The sequence below is a fragment of the Diadema setosum genome, chromosome 17, assembly GCF_964275005.1.
Source record: "Diadema setosum chromosome 17, eeDiaSeto1, whole genome shotgun sequence".
Classification (NCBI taxonomy): Eukaryota; Metazoa; Echinodermata; class Echinoidea; order Diadematoida; family Diadematidae; genus Diadema; species Diadema setosum.
The window spans coordinates 18,734,712-18,760,235 of record NC_092701.1 but is presented as its reverse complement, the minus strand read 5'-3'; the positions used below and the strand labels follow the sequence as shown (position 1 = coordinate 18,760,235).

At 37.5% G+C, this 25,524-nt stretch overlaps 2 protein-coding genes and 1 pseudogene across 2 annotated transcripts; 2 read left to right on the top strand and 1 right to left on the bottom strand.

The window, feature by feature from the left end:
* The first annotated feature begins 4 nt into the window (after positions 1–4).
* Positions 5–4,673, top strand: LOC140240416 (solute carrier family 35 member G1-like). Its single transcript, XM_072320181.1, has one exon. The coding sequence runs from the start codon at positions 233–235 to the stop codon at positions 1,454–1,456; it is 1,224 nt and encodes a 407-aa protein (XP_072176282.1). The 5' UTR covers positions 5–232; the 3' UTR covers positions 1,457–4,673.
* A 2,819-nt stretch (positions 4,674–7,492) lies between these two features.
* Positions 7,493–10,205, top strand: LOC140240500 (solute carrier family 35 member G1-like; annotated as a pseudogene).
* Positions 10,206–18,422: 8,217 nt separating this feature from the next.
* LOC140240499 (solute carrier family 35 member G1-like) lies at positions 18,423–19,646 on the bottom strand. Its single transcript, XM_072320271.1, has one exon. It carries the CDS (start codon positions 19,644–19,646, stop codon positions 18,423–18,425), a length of 1,224 nt encoding a protein of 407 aa, XP_072176372.1.
* Positions 19,647–25,524: the final 5,878 nt, after the last annotated feature.

Below are 25,524 nucleotides of genomic sequence, written 5' to 3'. Positions count from 1 at the left end.
ATATGAGTATTTTAATCTGAATTTGCTCAGGCAATCTGAAACAATATTATTGGTACTTATTTTCTTTCATTCTCTTACGATCAGTCACGGCTAGGACGTATGTAGGCATGGGTTCTCACTAGCTGCTATTCACATGAGTTATAAATCGCATGAACATATGCTAGTAACTGAAACCGTAGTTGACAATTTATGTGATTAGGGTGAAAATGTTCTTCTGAGTGATTTGGCAAAGATGAATAGCAAAGAAAGCAGAAATGTAAAGAGCGGGGAAATGTGTGTCCGCAATAGGATGATTGATGAGAAAGCCAGTGGGCTAACTGCTCCAGGAGACGATTCTGGTGGTGAGGGACCATCTGGAAGCCGTGAGCTTGAGGAAGCAAAATGGAATTCTTCAAAGCTCTCAGTTCAGGAGATTTCGGAGCCTGAGGAGGTGGGCTGTTTGTGGAGGAACCTACACCTTCACAGAGGGTTGATTTTTGCCTTTGCCTCATGCATTTTCGTGTCTTCTGGCTCCATTGGTGTCAAGATGCTATCGGGGAGGATTTCTCCCACCGAGGTGGCCACAATTCGTCTCTTTAGCTACTTATTCCTGTCTTTACCCCTCCTTGTCCTCTTTCGCGTGTCTCCCAAAGTCACTCTTACACAGTTGAAATGGCTTCTTTTGAGAATTGTGGCTGGTGCCAGTGCCATGACTCTGAGTTTCTATTCCTACCAAAACATCCCAGTTGGCGATGCAACTGCCCTTCTCTTGTGCAACACCATCTTTACTGGTATCTTTGCTTGGATCATCATGGGGGAAAGGTATACCCTTGTTGATGCCACATTAGCCGTGATTGCTATATTTGGCGTGGTGCTGATTGCCCGGCCGTCGTTTCTTTTTGGTGATCTTGTGGGTGCTCGCAAGGAAGGGGACACCCTTCTGGGAGTCCTTGCTGCATTACTTTGTGCCTTCTGTGCCGCTACCGTTTTCGTCCTAACTCGGAAGCTTGGAGGAATCAAGGTGCACCCTCTTACCCAGATCATGGCCTTTGGCAGTGCAGGGAGTGTCCTGACTGCCATTGCAACAACAGCTCTGGGAGAGTGGAGAATCCCTCAATGTGGAAGAGACAGGCTCATCCTCATATTCATAGGCATTGTTGGCTTCCTGGCTCAGATCTGTATGACTCTCGCATTTAAGCTGGAGAGAGCATCCTATGTAGCAATGGTCAAGAGTAACAATGTCATAGTGGCTTTTCTGTTGGAGTTCGCTGTCTTTGGTACAGTTCCTCATTGGCTGTCCGTTATCGGGACATTATTGGTTTTGTTTAGTTCTTTGGGAGTTACCGTCAAGAAATGGATTGCTTCAAGGAATCAACCTCAAGGAAAGGAAAATACAGATGAAGAGGAGAGAGAATGTGAAGAGCAGATGATTTCTAATTCCAATGACAAGAAAGAGGAAGAAGCACATGGGCACTGATTCGATTCCACTCCTCATTATACCTATTGCATACAATGACATTACTAGTATCTGTTTCAGTGTCAGTAGCATTGTACCTGTTGAATGCTGTACACATGTATTCATGATATGTTTCACTGTGTTTTCATTTTCATTTGTTTAATATCCAACCAATTTTCGTGAAATCAACTGTAGAAAATCTTGAATCATGTAACACAAATGCGTTGTACGTCCTCTTAAAAGTGGCAGGTTCATAGCCTCTCTCTTGAAAAGAAACATATCTTATTCCTCTTCCGTCAATGTGGTTCTCGATCACACATTTAACAACTCTCAGAATTGCCTTACAAGTCCAAACTCACAATAAAGTGTACTCTTGACACATGATTTATGGCATATACAGTGTGGTGAATTACAGAGATGCATTTCCATTTCATGATTAGCAAAGAGATTCCTTTAAACTTCATGGGATTTCTCAATACACTTGTACATTGTTGCACATGTATCATGTAGTCGACTGCCTATCGTTTTCTGTAGAAACATGTCTGTAGCCTTTGCTTCTTTAGCAGGAAGAATGTGTATTTCCAAAATAACGTTGGTGTCAGTGATAATGCCACATTTGCATGAAATACCCATGGAATTGTGTGACATGCATGCAGTTATAGTTAGCATGTTCTAAATTTGAGTAATTCAAAAGGTTTTGATGAATGTAATTTTGTAGTTGTAGAAAAGTATATTGTCTTATTTTCATCATTACTATTATTGACATTTTTCTCTCTTTTTGCGTGGTTATTGGTATTGCCTTGGTTTTACAAGGCCTTTCTCTTGCATCAGTACATGGCTCATCACACTGAGAGGTGTTGTAGATGTAACTTGGTACGCAGTATGGAAATGAGTTTGTTTGATATGAAAAGACCGGGCCTATCCTTTTCCTAATTATGGGACCGAACTGATCCTTTCTTATTGCACTTGCATGTACGAATATATATACGTGCAAGTTAGATATTGAAAATACGTGTGTTGTATTCTTATGCTCCTGCCATGACTGTCGCCAGAGTATATGTTTTCGGGTTGTCTGCCCATCTGTCCGTCCGTCTGGATGTAAATTGGATGTTACCAGTTAGTGAATATTTGAAGAATTGTCAGCCATGGGGTCAAAGGGCAAGTAAAAATTCTCAAATACCTAAATACCTGCTCCCTTATACGATTAAGCCATCCATCCGAATGAAACGTAGTTCAAGGAAAGTAAGAAGTCGACAAATTTGTTACAAACATGCCATTTTATTATTATTATTATTATTATTTTTGGCTAATTATGTGAATTTGTCGTCTCACATTGTCAAGACGCACTCTAGACCTATTGGGAGAGCAATGCCATATGGCACAGGCATATCAGTCGCCATGATAGCGACATTTCTAGCTTTTGTGATGTACTGAAGATATCTGTAATGCTGAGAAAGCTGCCTATATAGCGTATGATTATGAAAATGCTATGCTGTATATCAATTCACCAAAGAAAAACTTGTTATATCAAATTCTATGAAAGTACTGTTCTCACTACATTTGATGTACTTACGGCGTTCAATTTGAATTTGTTTACTGATTATATACAAGAATGTAAAGTGTGCAACTTAGTCACAAGGATTCACGGTGATCTCTCTTTGGAAACCCCAAAGTTAAGTTGAAGAATGCATATGGGAATCAAAAGGTTAGTACATTACAAAGACTATTTTTACACATTGCACCCCCATTAGGCTGGTGTTACATGTATTATACTTCACCTTTACACTTCTTTCCCCAGCGATATATATTCCCAGAATGCTGAAAAAAAAATTGATTATTTTGTGTTTGTAGAATCACATTATTGATAATATAATTTACCGTGTCATCATTTCCTAAAGTGGAATTTTGGCACGATCAAAGTAAAGGATTTTTGTGTGTTTTTTTTTCTAAATTGAATTCGAAATGACGTTAAAGGAATTAAGTCTAATTCACTTTATGGTTACTTATACAGCGGTACGTGTATTTACTATTGATTTCAGCTTCATCTGTGTCAGACCAAGGTCAAATACATGCAATTTCTTCTTTTTTTTTCTACATGTTCAAGTCTATAACATAAGTTTAAAGACATATTTTCCCATGGAAAAATGTTTTAAAAATATATAAAAAAAACCAGTGCATACAGTGTATTAATTTACCAATGTTTGTCATTTTCCTGTTTTCAGGCATGGATTCCAAACACACAACTAGTTTATTTTAGCAGTATAACGTTTGTGCAATTAGAGTTTTACCCCTTCCAAGAGCAACTCGGTCGAAACGCAATCACAAGCACTACACACTATGTGTACGCTGTATCTTGCTCAGAAGTAGCGTGGTTTTATGTTTGCAATTTCGTATTACATGTTGCATGTTCCGACTCCCTTTGTTTACTTCAGCTTATAGACCTATTACGTGTCATTTGACCAACTCTTTTAGCAATAGATGACAAAACTTTTGTGATGCATTGATGCATACCTTTTGTCTGTTATATGTTTGAATTATTTTATATTTAGAGGATGGCTGTAACTACGGTGTACATGTATTGAAGTAGAATGAAGCATCTTAGTGAAATGTGCAAAAAATCAAATGTGAAAAAGGAAAAAAAAAATACTTCAAGACAATCATTTCCATGTTGGATATATGGGTAGTTTTGCTTAATGTTTTCACCTTACATGGCTGTTTGGTTAATATCTGAAAGTTGTATTAAGTTGGTTGTATGTTGTAATACACTTACAGTACAACTATAAGACTAGGCTATAATGAAAAATTATATCATTATATGTGTATTGAAAGAAATGCACTATATACAACGTGCGCTGTCTAGTGCTGGTCTGAATCTTTCTCGATGGTTTACAGTAAAGTATTTCCGGCATGATTCAGTCGTCTGCTGTGAAATTGCATCGAATTGGACAGCTTATCTTGCTTTTCATTATCTATGGCGACTTCGTACTCGCATTCGCAGTGAAATTCAAATGGAGACATAGATGATAAATGGTTGATGTACATGCGTTTTTCATCGCAGGGCCAAGTGGCATTTGTGTTTTGCACTATGTTCCACTCCTGCTTTGTCATCTTTCTCACTTGTCATGCCAGAGGTTATATTTTCACTTTTTGAATGGGACTTTAGCTCCTTGCACCATTTATTCTCCTCTTTGATATCAAATAAACCAGGGAAGTGAGCTCACCTCCCTTAATAAACACATATCAACGTGATATTTGCCTCTTTGGAAAAAATTTATATCTCCTGAGTTGGTTGCAGTGTCAGTTGCTGTAGACAGTTGTGATGTGTGTTCGTGTGGATTAATGCCAGACCTTATCCATCTTAAAACTGATACAAAAGGAGAAAAAAAGAAAAAAAGAAAGAAAAATTCCAGCTAGTATTACCGTCAATTGTTAGCGGTAAAGTGAAGGGAAGTTACATGTACCAGGCAAAAGTAAAGCAACATTATAAACGCACCCAAAAATTATAGAAATCTGAAAACCATTTCAAAACAAGGCACACAAATTTATCGAGAACTCCCCCCTCCCCCCTCCCAGACAAATTTAACGAGCCCAAGAATTAAATAATTTGAAGAAATGTGACATGTGCTGAAAGAGATCACGTCCAGTTTCGTTAATTCCCCGTTAAACCATGATTTAGTTTACAAAGTGGCATTAAAAGAACACAATATCAAGCATGATATAAAGTGGCGGAATTATCATAGAGAAGCACAGAAAATAAAGAAATGAACCCTAGACAAATACTACGTACAGTAATACAATGTAATCATAATGCCACATTTGAATTATTGTAATATTATCTGGGGTCATACATACAAAAGTCAACTTCGAAAAATAGAAATACTCCAAAAAAAAAAAAAAAAAAAGACAGTCAGAGTTATAACTAATTCTTGTATTTATGCCCACACGAGCAACCTGTTTTCTCAGCTTCGTGTATTACCTATTACTGATTCGATATCATTTAATTCTTTAGTCTTTATGTATAAGCTTCACGCTGGATTATTACCAAATGTGTTTAATGATTTATTCGTATTAAATAGTTCTGTTCATTTGTATGATACCCGTCAGAGAAACTCACTGCGACAACCAAAGGTACGCACAACATTAGCCCTGAACTCATTCCAAGTAAAATTCCCAAAACTATGGAATGCTCTTCCAGAAGATATAAAGCATAGTTCTACTTTATCACGATTTAAGAGATTGTCCTTTAATTTGCTCCGTCCGAGGGAAAACTGAAAAAAAAATCTACTGTCATCCTAGTCACACTTGTACGCACATGAATGAAAACCATTGCTTGCGAGCACTACGCCTATTGTCTATAGTCCATCTATCGCTTATATACTCCCACCTTTCAAATCATACTCACCTTGTTTTCTACTCTTCTTTCATCTCTCCTGGATTTTCGCTGTTGTTTTCCATGGTATCTGTGCATATATATGTATTTATATATGCATGCTGTTTTTTTTTTCCTTTCCCATTCCCACCATACCAAATGTACAACCTTGAAATGTATATTAATTCTTTTGCTTGTTTGTTTTACATGTATATTAATATTTAAGCATTACTGGGGCCCCTATTTATAAGCACTGCTTCTCCTGGGGTTCCCACCATCAAGTTTAATTGTTTTCTGTTTTGTTTTTGTTTGCTTTGTATATAGTTATGTATCTTTGTGGATGTTTTTTATTGTATACTCCTAAATTGATGGTGAATAAAACTGAACTGAACTGAACTGAACTAATGTAAATATGATAGATAACTACATGTGCGTGTATAATCAATTTTTAACTTGGTTGAAACAAGCGAATTATACAGTACAGTGCAATGGAATGCAATACAATACAATACACAAAACCTCAAAAGACAAAAAAAAAAGGAAGCTCGGGTTATGCAAATGGTAATTTCAATTGCTTTAAAAATGTGTTTATGCATGTACAATATGATCTTCTAATTTGTACATTCTTACTGGTCGTTATGTTTCAAATCATTCCACAAAAATGGGCTTTTGTTGCTTTGTTGTTTATTTTTTCAGTGGGGTTGTATCTATACTTACAAAACAAATTATTTTTCCTATTGATCGCTCGTAAAAGAGATTGGGTTATCCACGGAAGTCATGGAATTCATAAACATGTATATCTATGTTTGTGTTACGCAAAGGAATATGTTCGTCTAAAATTTTAGAGATGATAGTTTTTACAAAAAATAATAGGACAGACTGACATTACTAGAGCTGTATACAAATGACCAATCGATTTCTTTAAAATTTTCTTTCAAAATGTTAAGATTATCTGCTGTAATCTTGCGTTGTTTCTGATATATGCCTTTGCTTAGTCAATAATTTTATTTGGACATTTGCAATATGGGATAATGGTAACAAATGAGTGAAAGAAAAATACCAGACTGAGAAAATGGAGGAATATTGCAGAATTATTATCTACGAGGTTATTGATCGGTGACACGGGTCGGCGTGGGAATTAACAGTAGAAAGAAGCAGATATGAGGGTTTCTTTAGAATATTCTTGTGAAGTATTTTGGGAATTGCATTTTATGAGATCAGTACAGTGTATTAACATCACCCAACAAAAATGCATCTTTATTGGTAAAGATTGCATTTTGTACTAATTTTTGTATATACACCAAAAAATCATTTAGATTCGACCGAGGGGCCGGTTGATAATTATATAACACCTATCAATATATATATATATATATATATATATATATATATATTCCATTAAGATTTATCGAGTCGACAAAAAGGGATTCAACTACACCAGTCATGAAATTCAGCTCTTCGTGGATGATAAATTCAAATTCATGCGTGATATACAAACCATCAACCCCACTGTCCACTCAGTTATCTCTGTTTCTGTATACAAATTCGTAACCGGGTAAAGTAAATATTCATGATTAATGTTCGAGTTCAGCCATGTACCTGTCAGGAACAAGATATTTCATGAAAGTTTTCTAACAGTAAGCGCAACTTATCAAAATTTCTATGAATACTACGAACATAAAATAAGTATGGATGTATGCAAATATAATGGGCAATTCCTGCAGGACTCAAAAAGACTGATGCGTTCTTTTTCTTCACAAGAAAAAAATGGACCTGTATAAGTTGCTACGTAGATATACAATATTTCAAAAAATATTCCACTAATGACGGAACCAAGATATTAGTGGTCGTAAGACAAATCAGATACTCTTTAATTGAGAAAAGAAATATACAGATGTTCCCTTCAAAAAACAAAACAAAACGAAAACACAAAAAAATGAGGGAATGGTGTAGCAATTTCAGCACTAGAGTACAGTACATCTTGCCGAAGTGTGACGCCATGTAGCCACGTGTCAACGTCATACAAGTACACGAAACCAGGTGGAATAAAGCTCGGACAGCCTGAATCCGAGAGCACAATTAAGTGACGGTTGCTAAATTAATACAAAAACAAAATCCAAATCATGAAAAAAAAAACCCAAAAACGCCCGTCTACTCAAATACATCGCATATTCTATCTTGTTCAACTTGCACCCTGTAAGGATCTCGGATGCATAGCTAAATAATCACTTTGGCTAGAAAACTTCGGCATTCTGCATTCCGGATTGAAATAGCATGTGGAAGGCTGTAAATAATTAACGTCTTCGTGGAAGGACGATGACCGGGTAGAATAATTACATCGTGTACGCTGATGAGTGCATTTTATGTGTACTCTTGCGTAAGTGACATAATTCCGGTAGACATGTCATGTAGGCCTACAGAATGCGAACCTTTAATTCTACCATTTATGTAGGAAGGTGAGTTCCGTTTGTAAATCTTGATTCTCATTACTTTGATAACTTTATATGATCAAGCTAGCCCCACTGTAAATTTGTGACAATAACCCTATGGCTGTATTATGTGTGCATAAATGCTCCGCGGGCACTATGATGATTTTGTGGGGAATGGTATAGTATAGAACATTGTACGTTGAACTACGGTGTATGTTGCCCATTGTTGTGTATCATTCTCCATTACCATGTACACCTTCTCGAAGTAAAACACAACTGCTAAAAAAAAATGCCCACATTACAAACGAATCACGCATGAAATTGTCACCCCAGAAGAGTAAACTCTGTCTATTTCATTTCTCAACAGCCTCAACAAAATAAAGTCATGGGCCATACTTGCCATCAAAATTGTATATCAGCACGTTCATTAACAGAAGCCCCCCAAAAGCCACTGTTAAATCTATCATGCAGTCAATTTCATGCAACAGTTTCTGCTTTGTCCGACTCGCTGGTTCCTCATCTTTTCCTGTGTGTTTATGAGCACTTTGACCTTATCCTTGTTGAGTCCTCTCAAACCCTATCCTTCATCAGGAAATCGCTACTCATGTGGTAATCACAATCGATAATTCATGTTCAAATAGCCTCTCTCTCCGATTGTTTTTTGTTTTTTACTCTCTGTTTTTCCCCCTGTTACTATTCTTTCTCATTTTTCACATCTGAGGTGTTTGTGTTGTTTGTGTTGCACCCACAGGTGACTAACAGTTGTGTTGTTGTGGAGGCAGATTTGCTCATACACACACTACGTGACTGCAGTTCACCCTGGGCATCAACAGATATCTGAAAGACTGCATGGTGTCAGGAATGGTGCTGCAGAAAACATACTTGTAATGTATGTACTATAGTTTTCCTTCACACTGTACATAAATAATTCTGAGCCTGGGAAGATGGGTTGTCTCTGGAGGAACCTCCGCCTCCACAAATGGTTGATTTTTGCCTTTGCCTCGTGCATTTTCGTGTCATCTGGCTCCATTGGTGTCAAGATGCTATCAGGGAGGATTTCTCCCTCAGAGGTGGTCACCATACGTTTCTTTTTCTTCTTAATCCTGTATTTACCCCTCCTGGTGCTCTTACGCGTGTCTCCCAAGGTCACTCTAACTAGTTGAAATGGCTTCTTCTGAGACTTGTGTTCGGGACCAGTGCCATGACCTTTTGGTTTCTATTCTTGCCAAAACATTCCAGTAGGAGACGCGACTGCCCTTCTCTTGTGCAACGCCATATTTACTGGTATTTTCGCCTGGATCATTATGGGGGAAAGGTATACCATTGTTGATGCCACATTAGCAGTGATTGCTATATTTGATTGCGCTAATTGCCCTGCCGTCATTTCTCTTTGGCGATCTTTTGGCGGCTCCAAAAGAGGGGAACACCCTCTTGGGAGTCCTTGCTAGACTACTGAGTGCTTTATGTATCGCAACCGTTTTTGTCATAACTATATAGAAAGTTGGGAGGAATCAAAGTTCATCCTCTTATCCAGATCATGGCCTTTGGTAGTGCAGGGAGTGTCCTGACTGCCATATTGACGACAGCACTTGGGGAGTGGAGAATCCCTCGATGTGGAAAAGACAGGCTCATCCTAATATTTATTAGCACTAGTGGATTTCTTGGTCAGATATTCATGGCTCTCGCATTTGCGCTGGAGAAAGCATCCCACGTAGCGATGGTCAGGAGTAACGATGTCATCGTGGCCTTTCTGTTAGAGTTTGCTGTCTTTGGTCATGTCCCGCACTGGCTGTCTGTGATCGGAACAGTATTGGTTTTGTTTGGTTCTTTGGGAGTTACCATCAAGAAATGGATTGCTTGAAGGAATCAACCTCAAAGAGAGGAAAATACAGATGAAGAGGAGAGAGAATGTGAAGAGTAGATGATCCCTAATTCTGATGACAAGAAAGAGGAAGAAGCACATGAGCATTGATTTGATTCCACACATGTTTCATTAGCATCATGCCTGTTGAATGTTTACATGGTATATGTGGCATGTTTCACAGTGTTTTCATCTTCACAAATTTTGAGAGGAAACCAAAGTTTAACAACTTAAGAAAGTTTGAATAATGTAACACAAATACGTTGTATATCATCTCAAGAGTGGCAAGATGCAATTTCTTATTTGAAAAGGAATGAAATTTCTTCCGTCCAAATCAAAAGTAAAAAGAATAGTATATCATTGATATTGTGGCATTTACGGTATGTTGAGTACAAGGATGCATTTTCATGTTATAATTTCTGAAGACATTCCTTTAGACTGTTTGGGACTTAAGTCAAAATATTGTTGAATCTGGATTATAATCTTCCGTCTATCGTTTTTATGTATGACTGTGCAAACAATGCTGATGAAGCAGGGGAGAGTGTAACATTGTGGTTTTTGTTAAAACAAAAGGAACGAAAGATTTCTGAGAGTCACATTAAAACAAAAAGTAACAAAGAAATAAGTTTTCTGGAAAATGAGTAATCCTGCGTCATTCTGCAAGTCCAATCCTTCCGGTCAATTTTTTTTTCCTTTTACTTGCCAAATTTGGGCATAATGTCCACTCCCTGTCCTCCTTGGGTCAAGCTATGACCTCATAGCCCTCCACCCAAACAAAGTGGCAGAAAAAGTGACGTAGAACTGTGCGTAGGTGGATTGGACTTTAAAGTTAGAATGCGTTTTTGGGAAGGGTCCCATATAAACCCAAGATATAGAAAAGTTTTCCTCTGCTGACTTCATATCGGCAACTTTGACAACTCGAAACATCTTGATATTGTGAAGCAGAGCGAGTGAGAGTCAACTATCTTTGTCTCCGGCAGGGGGTTTGTTGTTCCGATGATCAGAACATGCGAATAAAAAGAACTTCCGTAACCAACATTGCGAGTCCCGGCTCCATTTGTTACTCATTACATATATAATATATGATATGTATATGTGATAAAAACATAAAATGGCTGTAAAACGCTGAACCCCTGGGCCGTCGCATCTTTTAGGAGTGTGTATAACGAGAGTAAGGAGGCGGTAGACGTTGCTTTGAATCCTCACAAGTGATTTTACTTCAAGCTTTCGGGCTTTCTGCCCTTTGTCAAGACTGAGGACAAATCGGACAAAATACAAAACATGGATATCATATACAAAAATTGATGTGATTGTATGTATGCAAGTTATATTATGTAAGATTGATGCATAAATACACTCCCATCTGTGTATTTACTCTCTGCCGTCTCTGCCTCTATCACAGTCGTTATTTTCACTATTGCTTTGATCATCATTATTTTTTGTATATGATATCCATGTTTTGTATTTTGTCCGATTTGTCCTCAGTCTTGACAAAGGGCAGAAAGCCCGAAAGCTTGAAGTAAAATCACTTGTGAGGAATGAAAGCAACGTCTACCGCCTCCTTACTCTCGTTATATATATATATATATATATATATATATATATATATATATATATATATACGTGTGTGTGTGTGTGTGTGTGTGTGTGTATTTACACACAATACTATGCAGATGTGAGGCAGCAGAGGGATGTACTGTACATTTTGGACAGTTTCTGACCTTCAGACATATATGATTTATTATATGTGAAGTTTCTATGACAATTCACCGCTTATGATTACACCAAGAAATATAGTCAGATGAAAAATTCAAGCGGTACACAAAGAAATTAGAGGAGTAGCAGCGTTATTTGGTAACATAACTTCTAGGGTTTTTGTGTTTGTGTGTGTATTTGAAATTTGTTAGACTGTAACTACTCTCCAAATGAAATAGGTTTCCTGGGCCGAGTTTCATAAAGCTGTTCGTAAAGTTAAGAACGACTTACGAGCGACTGGTGATCAGTTCTTGTGCTGAATTATGGAAATTCTGATAAGTATAGCACATCAGAACTGATCACCAGTCGCTCGTAAGCTGTTCGTAACTTTACGAACAGCTTTATGAAATACCCCCCTGGTTACCATTTCAAGCAGTAGTTTTTGGTCACCATGTGAAATAACAGTATTTTAATCGTCAACAAATGATATGAACGACAATCTATCGGATAAGTTTGGAAATCATGAATGTATGAAATAAGATACGTGCGTGAGTGTGTGTGTGTGTGTGTGTGTGTGTGTGTGTGTGTGTGCATGCGCGCATGCGTATGCCTCATGTTACCATCGATGTAAAGGAAAGTGTATACTTGCACTGATTCATTTGTTCGGTATATGTATGGTAGTTTTGTCACCAAATTAGGAGTTCAAGAAGATATTACAATGGAGTAAAACGGAAAGCGTTCATGTATACACAAATAAAAAAAAAGGAATTTTCACGAACAGAAGAGAGAAATGATACAGGGCGCTAATTAATAAGGTCCAGAGGGTCATCTTCAGAAAAAAAGGGAGAAAAGACAGCGATTAACTTTGCTTTTCTAGGAATACCACCTTGGCTTAAGAAAGAATGAATAATAAAATGAATTGAGGCTCCAACATTGTACATAATTATAATGTGATTAAGTTTATTATTGCTTGCACTATCATATCATTTTTACACCTGCACTCTTTCTAAGATCATTCAGATGAAGGTACATTCCATGTCTACTGTTAGTCAATAATATAAGGCAGCTCTGATTGACAGATACTGTCGTAAGTACAATCTGATGGGCTGCATTTATTTGTTGTTTTACGTTTCTGTTTGTGCAGAACATACTATCATAAAATTTATCTTGGATATATATATCTATCTTTTTTTTTTTTAACCACAAGTGATGGTCAGGATGTTATATAGATCAACAGAAGTCAACATGCATTAATATAGGTCTTTTAACCGTGACATACACGCTGAGCCATCGAGCAACGACCGATAGGAACAATGGTTTACATTGCAGGACCGCAGAATACACAAAGTCAAACTGGAATGTTTTGCTTTTAAGGTTTAAATTAGTGCCCTATTTTTGGCACTACTGAGGTAAGGACAATAGCGCCATCTGCATCCTTTAGATGCGAAATATTTATCTAGAAATTGAATGCAAATCTGGAGAACATATGGCATGACTTCTTTTACCAAAATTCATGTGTCTTCACATTTCATCGCATTAATTCACCGATTTCTTTGTTTTTTTCTTCAAAAATTCATTTTGTATTTGTATGGGAGAAGGACTCATTTATTTTTTCGACTGTATTCAGCAATGATGTTCGATTTTTTTTTTCGGCGCTTGAAGCAGTGCCTTGTAACTTCACTTTACCACACACGAAGGTTTGTTGTTAATTCATATTCATGCACATCAAGGTTTGCTTAATTCATATCATCACAACTATCTACAACTTACACTGCAATCGAGGCGCGGTACAAACTTTTTCTGAGGAGACAGATATAACAATGATATTGGGTTATTTGAGATCAGGGAGGAGAATAGAGCAAGGAGCTGGAGTCCCATTCAAAAATTCCAGTCAAAACATAACCTTTGGCATGACACAAGTTATAGACCAGAATATACTGCAAAACACAATCTTTGATAATAAATTTCTAAGACATTTCGATCAGTTTTTACAACTCCGCCCTGCGATGAAAAGTGAATGGTTAACAGTCAGTATAATATCATCATCATCATCACCAATAAAATGTTCCCATTTCAGTTTCACTGCGAGTGTCAGCACTAACGGACCATGGATGATAACAAAAGTAGATAAGCTGTCTAATCGATGCGAATTTAATAGCAAACCACTGAATTATGATGGAAATACTACACTGTATGTAAACTATCTAGAAAACTTCAAACCAGTACTGGAAAGTATGTCTATTTTCTCTTTGATTTGAGAAAGTTTCAGATTGTACAACGACAAATGTAAGATGTTTCAACAATACCATCAGTATGATGACAATATGTTTAAAATGTGCTATACCAACTTTATAGTTTTTTTTTTTTCAGGGGAAATGAACCCTAAAGCCACTTACATACCCATTCTAAACACAAAAGCATTTTAACACAATCCGTATATTTACACAGAAATGATTATCTAGGACTGAAAATTTCTTCCTTTTTTACATTTTCTGCATATTTTGCTGAGATACTTCGTTCTCCTTCAGTATAGGTAGAGCCATTCTCACACAATAAGATTTTTGTTTTGTAAAACAAAACGTATCAATGTAGTTTCTCTTTATCAGGCAAGCGGGAAGCACCGAGGCCTCAGTAACGTTTTGACAGTCGCAGCTAAAAGAGTTGGTTAGATGACACAGATGAGGCATATAAGCTAAAATAAACACAGGACCTAATAACATGCAACAGTAAGGCAATATTGGCGCCATAACACCACGCTACTTCTGAGCAAGAAACATTATAACCGTATGCAGTACCTGCGATTGCGCTTCGGACCAAGTTAGTCTTGGACAGTCATGTTGGATAGGGTAATATTCTAATTGCACAACGCCCACTGCTAACATGGGCTGATTGTGAGTTTGGGATTTGTGCCTGACCACAGGAAAATAACAATAACCATTAGTCAAGTGAAATGCGATTCTCAAGTTTTCGTCACGTTTTCCCCTGTGAACAGTTTTCTTTTTACTAGTCTTAGAGATTTGTGCAAGCAAGCAAGCAAACAACAACAACAACAAAAATCCCTCTTATATTCATCGTGCCAAAAGCCCTCTTCGGTGAATAATGAGAATAAATTACGTTACGTAATTCCAAAATCACAGAACAATCACATTTTGGCAGCATTTTGGGAAACCTACTCCACTACTAAACCCAAGGGAGAGGTGAACAGTATGAACATTCTTCTATGTGTACTAACATTTACCATTCCCATTTCTACTATTCAACTTAACTATTCAACTTTCTTTAAGAATGATCACCGTACCATGAACCTTTTTGACAATGTTGCACTCTACATTTTTTTTTTGTATCAGGAAACTTAAATCTCAATTGATCGCTGCAATTAAATCAAATGCAGTGAAAATAGTACTTTCCTATAATTTCTATAACAAGTCTTCATTTGGTGAATTGATATACAGCATAGCATATTCTGATAGACTTCATACGCAACTTATGCGGCTTTTTCTAAACATTTAAATTATCATTACATCGCACATACAAACAAAAGCAGAGCAAACGTATTTTCAAAACACACGAATATTCAAGATTTAGCTTGCGTATATGTGTATACAATGTATTCGTACGTGCATGCAGTGCAGCACTCTCATAAAAAAAAAGAAAATGGTCCAATTTGTGCATTATGAAAAGTACTCTCTTCATGCTCAAGGAAAATTCACTTCCAAAGTGTGTAACAAATTAGCGTCTACAGCCAGCACCTTTCAGTGTTATGAGCCATGTTCTGACGCAAGAAAATGGACTTAGAAAATCGAGGCTATACAATGCAAAAAAAAAGTAAAAATAAATAAATAAATAAATAAATAAAATGCTGTGATAATTGAATAAGACACAACAGTTTTCTGCAAAATTACACTGCAAAATTACACTCGTTAAACATTTTGAAATTAATGAAATTTAGAACATGCTCACTTACAACTGCATGTCATAACATTTTGTTATTTTATGCATATATGTGGCATTAACTGGCATTAACACTGACAAGAATATTATTATGTAATACACATTCTTCCTCCTAAACACACAAAAGCTACACACATTAATGTACACTAGTCAATGTACCCGTGGAGTGTCAGAAATCCTCCATGGGGATTCCCCTAGAAATGGTCAAGGTCACTGGGTCAACAGACGTCAAATATCTGTTTTGCGCTACTCCTTGGTCCGATCTTGGCCAAACTTGCTGGAAGCATAAGTAGGCGTACACCAAAGAGATTTTGAGGAGAAAAATCTCTTTGGCGTACACCTGGGAATCCCCATATAAGTAGGCCTACATAGCGCCCTCTATCGGGTGTCTGATTATATTTCTGGGGGGAATCCCCATATAAGTAGGCCTACATAGCGCCCTCTATCGGGTGTCTGAAGTTATTTGACCTTTGACCCCAGTGACCTTGACCTTTCCAAAAAATGAACCCCTCAAGCGCAATTTTGCTGTCGACCTGCATCCACCCACTAAGTTTGGTGGAGATCGGACCAAGGACCTGGGAGGAGTAGAGGAACAAACAGACAAACGTTGCTCGAATTATAGTATGATGTACTGTTTATATTTAAATGATGGATGTACTGATGAAATTATACAGCTATAACAATATATCGACTTCAGTGGAATGTCGTTGATATTAATGACATAACAATGTATCTCTGTAATTCATTATACTGATTATGCCATCATTATACAGTGCTTATCAAAAAAAGGTACTAGTAATCCAAATTTTGAGGGTTACTATTTCATATTGTCAGCAATTGAGAGCACAATATTAATTGTAAGGAAAGTACCTAATTACGCAAATAGATGTCATGCATGACTGAGCACATGAAGGTTAAAGGCAGCAAAGACAAATAGGACTTTTTCCAAGATTGAGGGTCACATGTAGGAACAAGGAATGTCTCACTGAATGAATATGTCAATGAAAGTGGCTAAATAAATAGGTCAGCCTGTACGTATGCAGGGTTGTGTTTAGGGTCTGCGTTTTGGGTTTCTTCTAACATTTCATGGTCCACCTCTCCGATAACTTCGTGATGCCTACAAGGGACAACCCAAAATTCATTTTTTTTTTGGTTCATATTCACAGCATAGCTCGCAGTGACAAACCATCTAATCCCACCGGGTTTTTTGAGGGACTTGAAACCACGGGGGGGGGGGGGGGGGGCTTTTTGGCCCCCCTTCAGATCTCGGTCGTGGATCGCGCGAGCCGCGCGAAAATTTGCACTACGGTAGAGGTCAATGTAATTTACAAGGCTGTATAGCTAGATTTTTCAAAGTCTAATTTATGTTTTTTGAATTAATTTATTTATGCTAATTTATGCAAAATATTTTTTGCCTATTAAAAAAAATAAAGCCCCAAGACTTCTAATTTTTGGTGAACATATTCTTTTTAATATCCTCAACAATAATACTGAAGCAAAAATTCGGCTTCAAGAATATTTCTTTCGTTCTTTGTTTTTTAATTTTTGTTTTTGTATTTTTTGTCAAAATTTGTCTTAGAAGCTTTTTAAAGCATATTCAGGCTAAAATAAATCATTATCAGCCATTGAAAGTAAAAATATATATTTTTATATGAGTTAATCGCAAAAACACAATTTACATTGGATTTGTACACAAAATCATTTTTTGTGCAATTTTGGGGTCGACGAATTTTTTTTCAAAGGGGCGTGGCTTCAAAACGGTATGCCCGGGAGTGACACATTTGGTCTCAAAAGTTGCGCGATACTTCAAAGAAAAAAGTCATTACATGTTGCGGCGAGAGCATCACGCGTTGCGGAATAATCACGCGAAACGTCGGGGGGGGGGGGGGGGCATGTTGCTCCGGTGGGAATAGGGTTAATATGAAGAGAGACAAATGAATAATGGGTTAGCCTTTTTGGAAGTGACCAAGTTCATGTTGTTTTATGAACAATAAAAGTTTAGAGGAAATCCTAAACACAAACCTGCAATCGTGCAGTCTAACCTGTTATTTCGACACTTTTGATTGACAGATCTCACCCATTCATTCAGACGTTCATTGTTCCTTCACGGTAACACTCAAACCTGGAAAAAATGCAATTTGTCATTGATGTCTTACGCGTAAAGTTTATGTGGTCAGTCATGCATGACATTTGTCAGCATGATTATGTATAAATTGAAGTAGGAAAATTTCTCCTTTCCTCACAACTAACACTGCACTCTCCAAAGCTGACAATTTTGAAACAGCTGTACCCCTCCAAAGTTGGATTATCATTTTGTGTATGCACTCTTTGTCAAGAGTACACTATTTTGTGAATTTTTACTTGCAAGGCAATTTTGACAGTGATTGCATTTGTGATCGAGAACCACATTCACGAAATAGAAAGAAAATAGAAAGAAAGAAATTTGCAAATTTGCCGCTCTTGAGATGATAAACAACACATGAATTGTAGTACATTTCAAGATTTTCTAGAGTTGTTGATTTCGCGAATATTGACTGACCCACAAAATTCATGAAGATGAAAACACGGTGAAACATACCATGTACACGATGTATACAGTGCATACAGCATTTAACAGGCACGATGCTAATGAAATAAATGATGTCATCGCATGCTGTAGGTATATTTAGGTTAAGCATCAGATCAATATGCATGTGATTCTTCCTCTTTCTTGCCATCAGAATTAGGTATCATCTGCTCTTCACATTCTCTCTCCTCTTCATCTGCATTTTCGTCTCCTTGAGGATGATTCCTTGAAGCAATCCATTTCTTGATGGTTACTCCCAACGAGCCAAGCAAAATTGATAATGTTCCGACCACAGACAGCCAATGCGGGACATGTCCAAATACAGCAAACTCTAACAGAAAGGAGAAGATGACATTGTTACTCCTGACCATTGCCACATACGATGCTCTCTCAAACTGAAATGCGAGAACCATCAAGATCTGACCAAGAAATCCACTAATGCCTATGAATATTACGATAAGCCTGTCTCTTCCACATTGAGGGATCTTCCACTCTCCCATTACTGTTGTCACAATGGCAGTCAGGACACTCCCTGCACTACCAAAGGCCATGATCTGGATAAGAGGATGAACCTTGATTCCTCCCAGCTTTCTAGTGATGACGAAAACGGTGGCGGCACAGAAGGCACTAAGGAGCGCAGCAAGAACTCCCAAAAGGGTGTTCCCTTCCTTTGGAGCCGCCACAAGATCGCCAAAGAGAAATGACGGCCGGGCAATCAGCGCCACGCCAAATATAGCAATCACAGCCAATGTGGCATCAACAAGGGTATACCTTTCCCCCATGATGACCCAAGCAAAAATGCCTGTGAAGATAGTGTTGCACAAGAGAAGGGCATTCGCGTCTCCAACTGGGATGTTTTGGAAGGAATAGAAACCAAGTATCATAGTACTGGCCCCAAACACAATTCTCAGAAGAAGCCATTTTAACTGTGTTAGAGTGACCTTGAGAGACAGGCGGAAGAGCACCAGGAGGGGTAAAGACAAGATTAAGAAGCCAAAGAGACGTATGGTGACCACCTCTGAGGGAGAAATCCTCCCTGATAGCATCTTGACACCAATGGAGCCAGATGACACGAAAATGCACGAGGCAAAGGCGAAAATTAACCCCTTGTGGAGGCGCAGATTTCTCCAGAGGCAACCCATCTCCCCCGGCTCGGGAATCTGCTGAACTGAAAGCTCTGAAGTATCCCACTTTGGTCCCTCTTGTTCATGGTTTCCGGATGGTCCGTTACCGCCAGGTTCATCTCCAGCGGCAATCAGCCTGCTACCCTTGCCATCGATCATCCTCTTGCGAGAACGCATCTCCCCGCTCTTATCGATATTTCCCTTCCTGCCTCTCATTTTTGACAAACCTCTGAGAAGAACATTCTAAACCCAAATCACACAAATTATTAACTAAACCGCAGTTTCAGTCACTTCAGGCAACTCTGCCTACGATGAACAGTAGCTAGTATGGTACGTATGTCCACGTATCTCATATCCCTGACTAAACGTAAGAGGATAAAAAAAGGAAATCAATACAGCATTGCTTCGGATTGCCGGAGTAAATTCATATTGCATGTATTGAGACACTCGCACTACATACGTGGATACTATTTTGGACCCTACGTTTAATCTTTGGTAATTTGTCCTTGAGGTATTTTTACAGTTAAAATTGTTGTTTACTTCATTTTCTTTACGGGCTAAATGCTGCTTGTTAAACACCTTAATTCCATCCCTCAAACACTAAAAACCACTAAGAGGCATAGACATCGAAATCAAGTCCCTCCGAAGGCAGAAAGTTTGAAAAGTCTCCACTCATGTCCATTGCATGTTCCTTCCTAAGAAACTTGAAAGTCTAAAAGTAGAAGCTGTGCGATTCCACTGAAGAGAAGATGTTCCGTTGTTCAGGCAAGGCGCTTGGGGTCCTCTGTCTAGGGTGCAATGACCTCCTCCAATGACCAGTGAGCTCTATCTTTACCTGCAAGTGAGTATAAAAAAACAACAACAGATGACTGCAGTACATGTACTGCCATTGACTGAACCTCTTTGGCACATTGCTCAAACAGTCCGCAACCGATGACAGTTAACTACTTCAGCAGAAGCCACTTTAGTGGAACTCTGGACTGATAAATTTTATTCACACTACACAGTCAGGACTACAACCTCCTTATTGTGCCCTTTGTTGGGGATTCCCGGCATGTAGAAGAATCTACTCAACAGAGAGGTAGCACGTGGTTGGCCAAATTTGACAGTATATCTAATTGGCTATTCCAAGGCACATTTTGTCAGTGAATTAGCCACTTACTTTATTCCTTTCCCGATGAAGATCAGAATACATTGGGATATTGGCGGTGAATCAAGTAAGCATTTCCAGGACCACAATAATCTACGTTGTGTATACGTCAATAGTTACGCAGTCTAGAGCATCTTACTGCATGTGAAATCTTAAAATGAACCATAATGCATCTAACTTACATAAATAAACATCATTATTACTCATTCACAGGAGACACGAGGACAATTTACTTTGGAGCGATTGATTACAGCCAATCATAAAACTACATCCTTCTAACGTTCTGTTCTTTTATTTTGGAACTGAATTGTTTCGTGTGTACGGCACATCTTCCAGATTTACAGAGTGCAACATGGGTCAACCGTATACATGTTAACTTATTGTACACAACAATAAAAAGGGCATCGCAGAAAGGACCAACTTCATATTCAAAACTGGAACAAAAAGAATACTTTCCAGGTGATTGAATTTGCGATCAAAGAGCACTTTGAGGACATGATAAAGAAATACAATTTTTCCAGAGACAAATGTGCGATTTTTAAATGCATTATTGAAGGCAATTACGTAGTATAAACACTGAAATATATATATAATTATATATATATATATATACAATGTATATATATATATATATATATATATATATGAAGAGTTTGTTCGCAAAAACCGATAAGTCAATTTTTGAAGATTTTTAAGTACGGTCTCTGTCATAAAGTACAAAACAATACCTTTTAAATGATGTATCGGTCACTACATATAAAGGTACATTTTTTAAGTTACGGTCAAAAGAAGCAAAAATTTTCTTATTATTCTCTTTATTTTTCTTGACCTTAAATCGCAAATATCTCCATTTGGCAAATTTGGATTTATCGGTTTTTGCAAACAAACTCTTCATATATATATATATATATATATATATATATAGAGAGAGAGAGAGAGAGAGAGAGAGAAAGAGAAAGAGAGAGAGATCGCACATAATCATGTATAGTCTGAGAGAGAGCTAGTGCATACATTACCAGTGTGTTTTCCGCAGCCCCATTCCTGACACCATACCAGTCTTTCAAATTTCTGTTGATACCAAGGGTTAACTGCAGTCATGTAGTGTGTATAACAAATTGTGCAAATCTGCCCCCAGAACAACACTGTATAGTCACTTAATGGATGCAACACATTTATGTGCACCAAGCACCTCAGATGTGTAGTGCAAAATGAGAGAGAATTGTAACAGGGAAAAAGGAAGAGTAAAAACAATCAGGGAGAGAGGTTATTTGAGCATGAATCATTGATTGAGTAGCGATAAACGCATTGCCTTCACCTTTTATTTCCTGACGAAGGAAAATATTTGAGAGATTTAAAAAGAATAAGGTCAAAGTGATCACAAACACACAGGAAAAGTTGAAGACTTTATGAGTTGGACAAAACCTAGAAATGTTTCAGAAAATTTATTGCACAGTACATTTAATAGTGGCTTTTGTGTTTTCTGTTGATGAACATGCTTATATTCAATTTTGGAGGCAATTACTGTGTGAGTATGACCAAGGATGTGATTTTGTTGTCCTGTGGTGAAGAGAATTACACAGAGTTTACTCTTGTGAACTGACAGTTTCATGCGTGACTCGTTTGTAAGGTGGGCGTTAAAGGATATTAGTAGAACAGATCACTCAGTGAGAGTTTGAGGAAAATCGGACAATCTGTTCAAAAGTTATGAATTTTTGAAGTTTCTGCTCGCTCACTGCTGGATGAGAAGACTATACTAAAGCTTGTGATGTCACATGTTTATATACGATACAAAGAAAATGTAACAAAGATTTGACATATTTGCCTCTTTCAGAAGACAGGGTGAATAATATTACCCTTTATTAGCATACGTCAGTGACAAGTCAAGGAAATAATAAAAGAGATAAAATACATTTCTTGAAATTCTCTTTATATTTTCGTTTTTATCGTTTTACGCATGTGACATCACACACTATAGTAGTCCTCTCATCCAGCAGTGACTGAGCAGACACTGTAACAAAAATATCATAACTTTTGATCGGACATAATAATTATGTTGGATTGTCTGATTTTCCCCGAACTTTCATCGATGTGTTCCACTGATATCGCTACATTCACTCAATCCACATGTATATGAAGGTGGACTTGTCCTTTAACATTATTATTGAACCAGTTGTGTTTTACTTCTCAATGCAATAAGTGTACATAGGCACTGCATAGGCATGACCAATGATACACACAGTGGGCAACATACTCCATAGTTCAACGCATACAATGTTCTACACTACTGTAGTGTGCATTCCCCACCCATGGTGCCCGCAGGGCACTTATGCACACATACACATAATACAGCCATGTGGTTATTGTCACAAATGTACAATAGGGCTATAGCTTTAATAATAATACAAAGTAATTAATGAGAATCAAGAACTGTGAATGTTGTCATTCAATGCATGAGGGAGAAGAGACATCAGGGAGATGTGGATGTGGTACACAACAAAATAACTTAATATAAACCCTTTCAGAGTGCCTTCAGTATCAGTCCACCACTCATTTAATTCATCTATGTGGTTATACTGCGCTCTCTGGCTTGGTTTTCCTAGAAATCCGAAAACATTAAGTGTCAGTTATCATCGGAAAAAAAAAAGGGGAAGAAGATAATATTCATCTTCACGACCTTATTTTGATCATGAGAAAATATAACCTAGGTAAGTCGTATACGTTTATCCATATCATCAAGATGTGTTGTATGGATTTCTTTGGTGCATACGGTCACCACCCCCCCCCCCCCCCATGCAGACTACTTACACTGTAGGCCCTATATAGGCCTACCATCTTAACACCGAGAGTACCACATCAATTTCTTAACACATTATGTACATTATCAATGTGTTATGCACAGAGGAACGCGTCATAAACCAGGCCTTGTAAGAATAATTTTAGACTGGAACATCAAATCGTCTCCTAGCTGGTTAGGGAGTGCCCGTCGAGGAGACCAACTTGTTTGAAAACGAATAGAAAAAAAATTGCAACATCCTAATGTAGCATTTATACGAGCTCAGTTATGTTTCTTTTTTTTTCACTTGCATAAACTCCCCCCTACGCAGAAAAAAAAATCTCTTTCCTTCGGTTTTGAGTACTGGCAATGAGGGGTTATATAGAAATAACTTTACACAAATGTACGGAATATGCATGTACGATTGGAAATTTTAGCCTGTGCAATCAAACCGTGTCAGCATGTTCATTAACACAAACCAAAAAAACAAAAAACAAAACAAAACAAAACAAAACAAAACCAAAAACAAACACACAAGAGAACCAAAAAAAAAAAAAAAAAAAACCCAACAAAACAAAACAAAACCACATCATTGTTTCTGGAAACACACAGATAAGAGTGGAAACATTGTGCGGAAAGGATGATTTATCAGTGAAAAACAGGACCTATGGAGAGAAGGTTGGGGATTCATGGCTGGGGGAAATTGATATAAGTATCCTTACAGTCCCCACTGACACCAAATTCTGGTGAATTCTCTGTGAACGATGACTTCGTCTGATACAGATCACAAAGCCAGGAATTGATTGATGTAAGTATGTATCGAATGTCTTTAATCTTTTCACTTGTTTTTCTTTTTCTGCACCCATTAAGTTTCATGACAGAGTCATGGTACCTGGATAGTTGTGTAGTATGTATATATATACACGCATGTTTCACACTGATGTGGAAAATGAAGATAGCCTTTGCATTATTGTATGGTTTTATTGATCTTTGAACATTATCAAGATTCTGGTATATCTTACTGCGGGTTATCTCATCAAAATTGGAATTTTAATTTTGATCAGATAACCGGCAACAGAGTAAACCAGATTGTAATCTTAAGCTTCTATTAGATTCTTCGCATAAAGACAATATTGAATTCCCACATTCTTATGAGGTTTAAGCATGTCTAAATTTGAAGCAGCACATAAATCAAGTTTGATTTTGACTTGAATCCCCCACATTCCAAAAAAAAAAAAAACCAACAACAACCAAAAACCAAAACAAAACTGATTAGGTGTTTCGCATCATTTTGATTTCGGAGGCGAATCCAGGAATTACGTGAAGAGGGGGCATCTTTACAAAAGGGGGGGGGGGGCGCACGCGCCCCATTTTTTCTTTTTATTTCTTCTGTTTAAAAAAAAAATAAAAGGGGACACGCGCCCTGTGCGCCCCCTCTGGATTCACAACTGGATTAGATTCTATTTATTCCCATTTGCCAGCCCTGTGTTATTCGATACTTTTGTAATTATTTTGATAGTATCTTTTAGAGTAATAGTGTTGACATTCACTTCATAGATTTCAAGTGTCCAAGCTGTATAATCGCAATAGCATTATTTGTTGCAGAAAATGCCATTTGTATTGCATGACACCAAAGATATTGCCAGTAGATCGTAACAGTTGACACCATTCATCTGTGCTATCTGTGAGAGTATGACAAAAAATATTTTCATATGTTGACAGAGAAAATGTCTGCATAGTCATATTGCTGTGACTGCGATGAATACTTGAAAAAAAAATGTGCAACGCCTATCATATCTTTTCATATAGACTGCTGCTTTTTTTTGTCTGAAATATTTTCTAATCTCTATTTGTGTATGTAGGTAACAAAGAGGGTTCAAAGAGATGAATGATGTCATTACAAATTAGAATCAGAAGGTCCATATGAAAGTTACGCAAAACAGGTGAGAATCAGTAGAATCCATTAATCCAGGCGCGACATGCCACAAGTGATAATTATTTTGAACACAAGTATCACATGAAACGTCATTGAACAGATTCCTTTTAGGGGAATTATAGACTATTGAAAAGTTATTGCAATAAGAACGTGTGGAAATTCACAAAAACACTCATAAAAATTCTATAAGATTCGGATAAAAATCAATGAACCTATGATGGCTTCCTATTTTTCA

Coding starts and splice junctions, on each gene's coding strand:
- LOC140240416 (XM_072320181.1), top strand. CDS start 233: ATGAATAGCAAAGAAAGCAGAAATGTAAAGAGCGGGGAAATGTGTGTC.
- LOC140240499 (XM_072320271.1), bottom strand. CDS start 19,646: ATGAGAGGCAGGAAGGGAAATATCGATAAGAGCGGGGAGATGCGTTCT.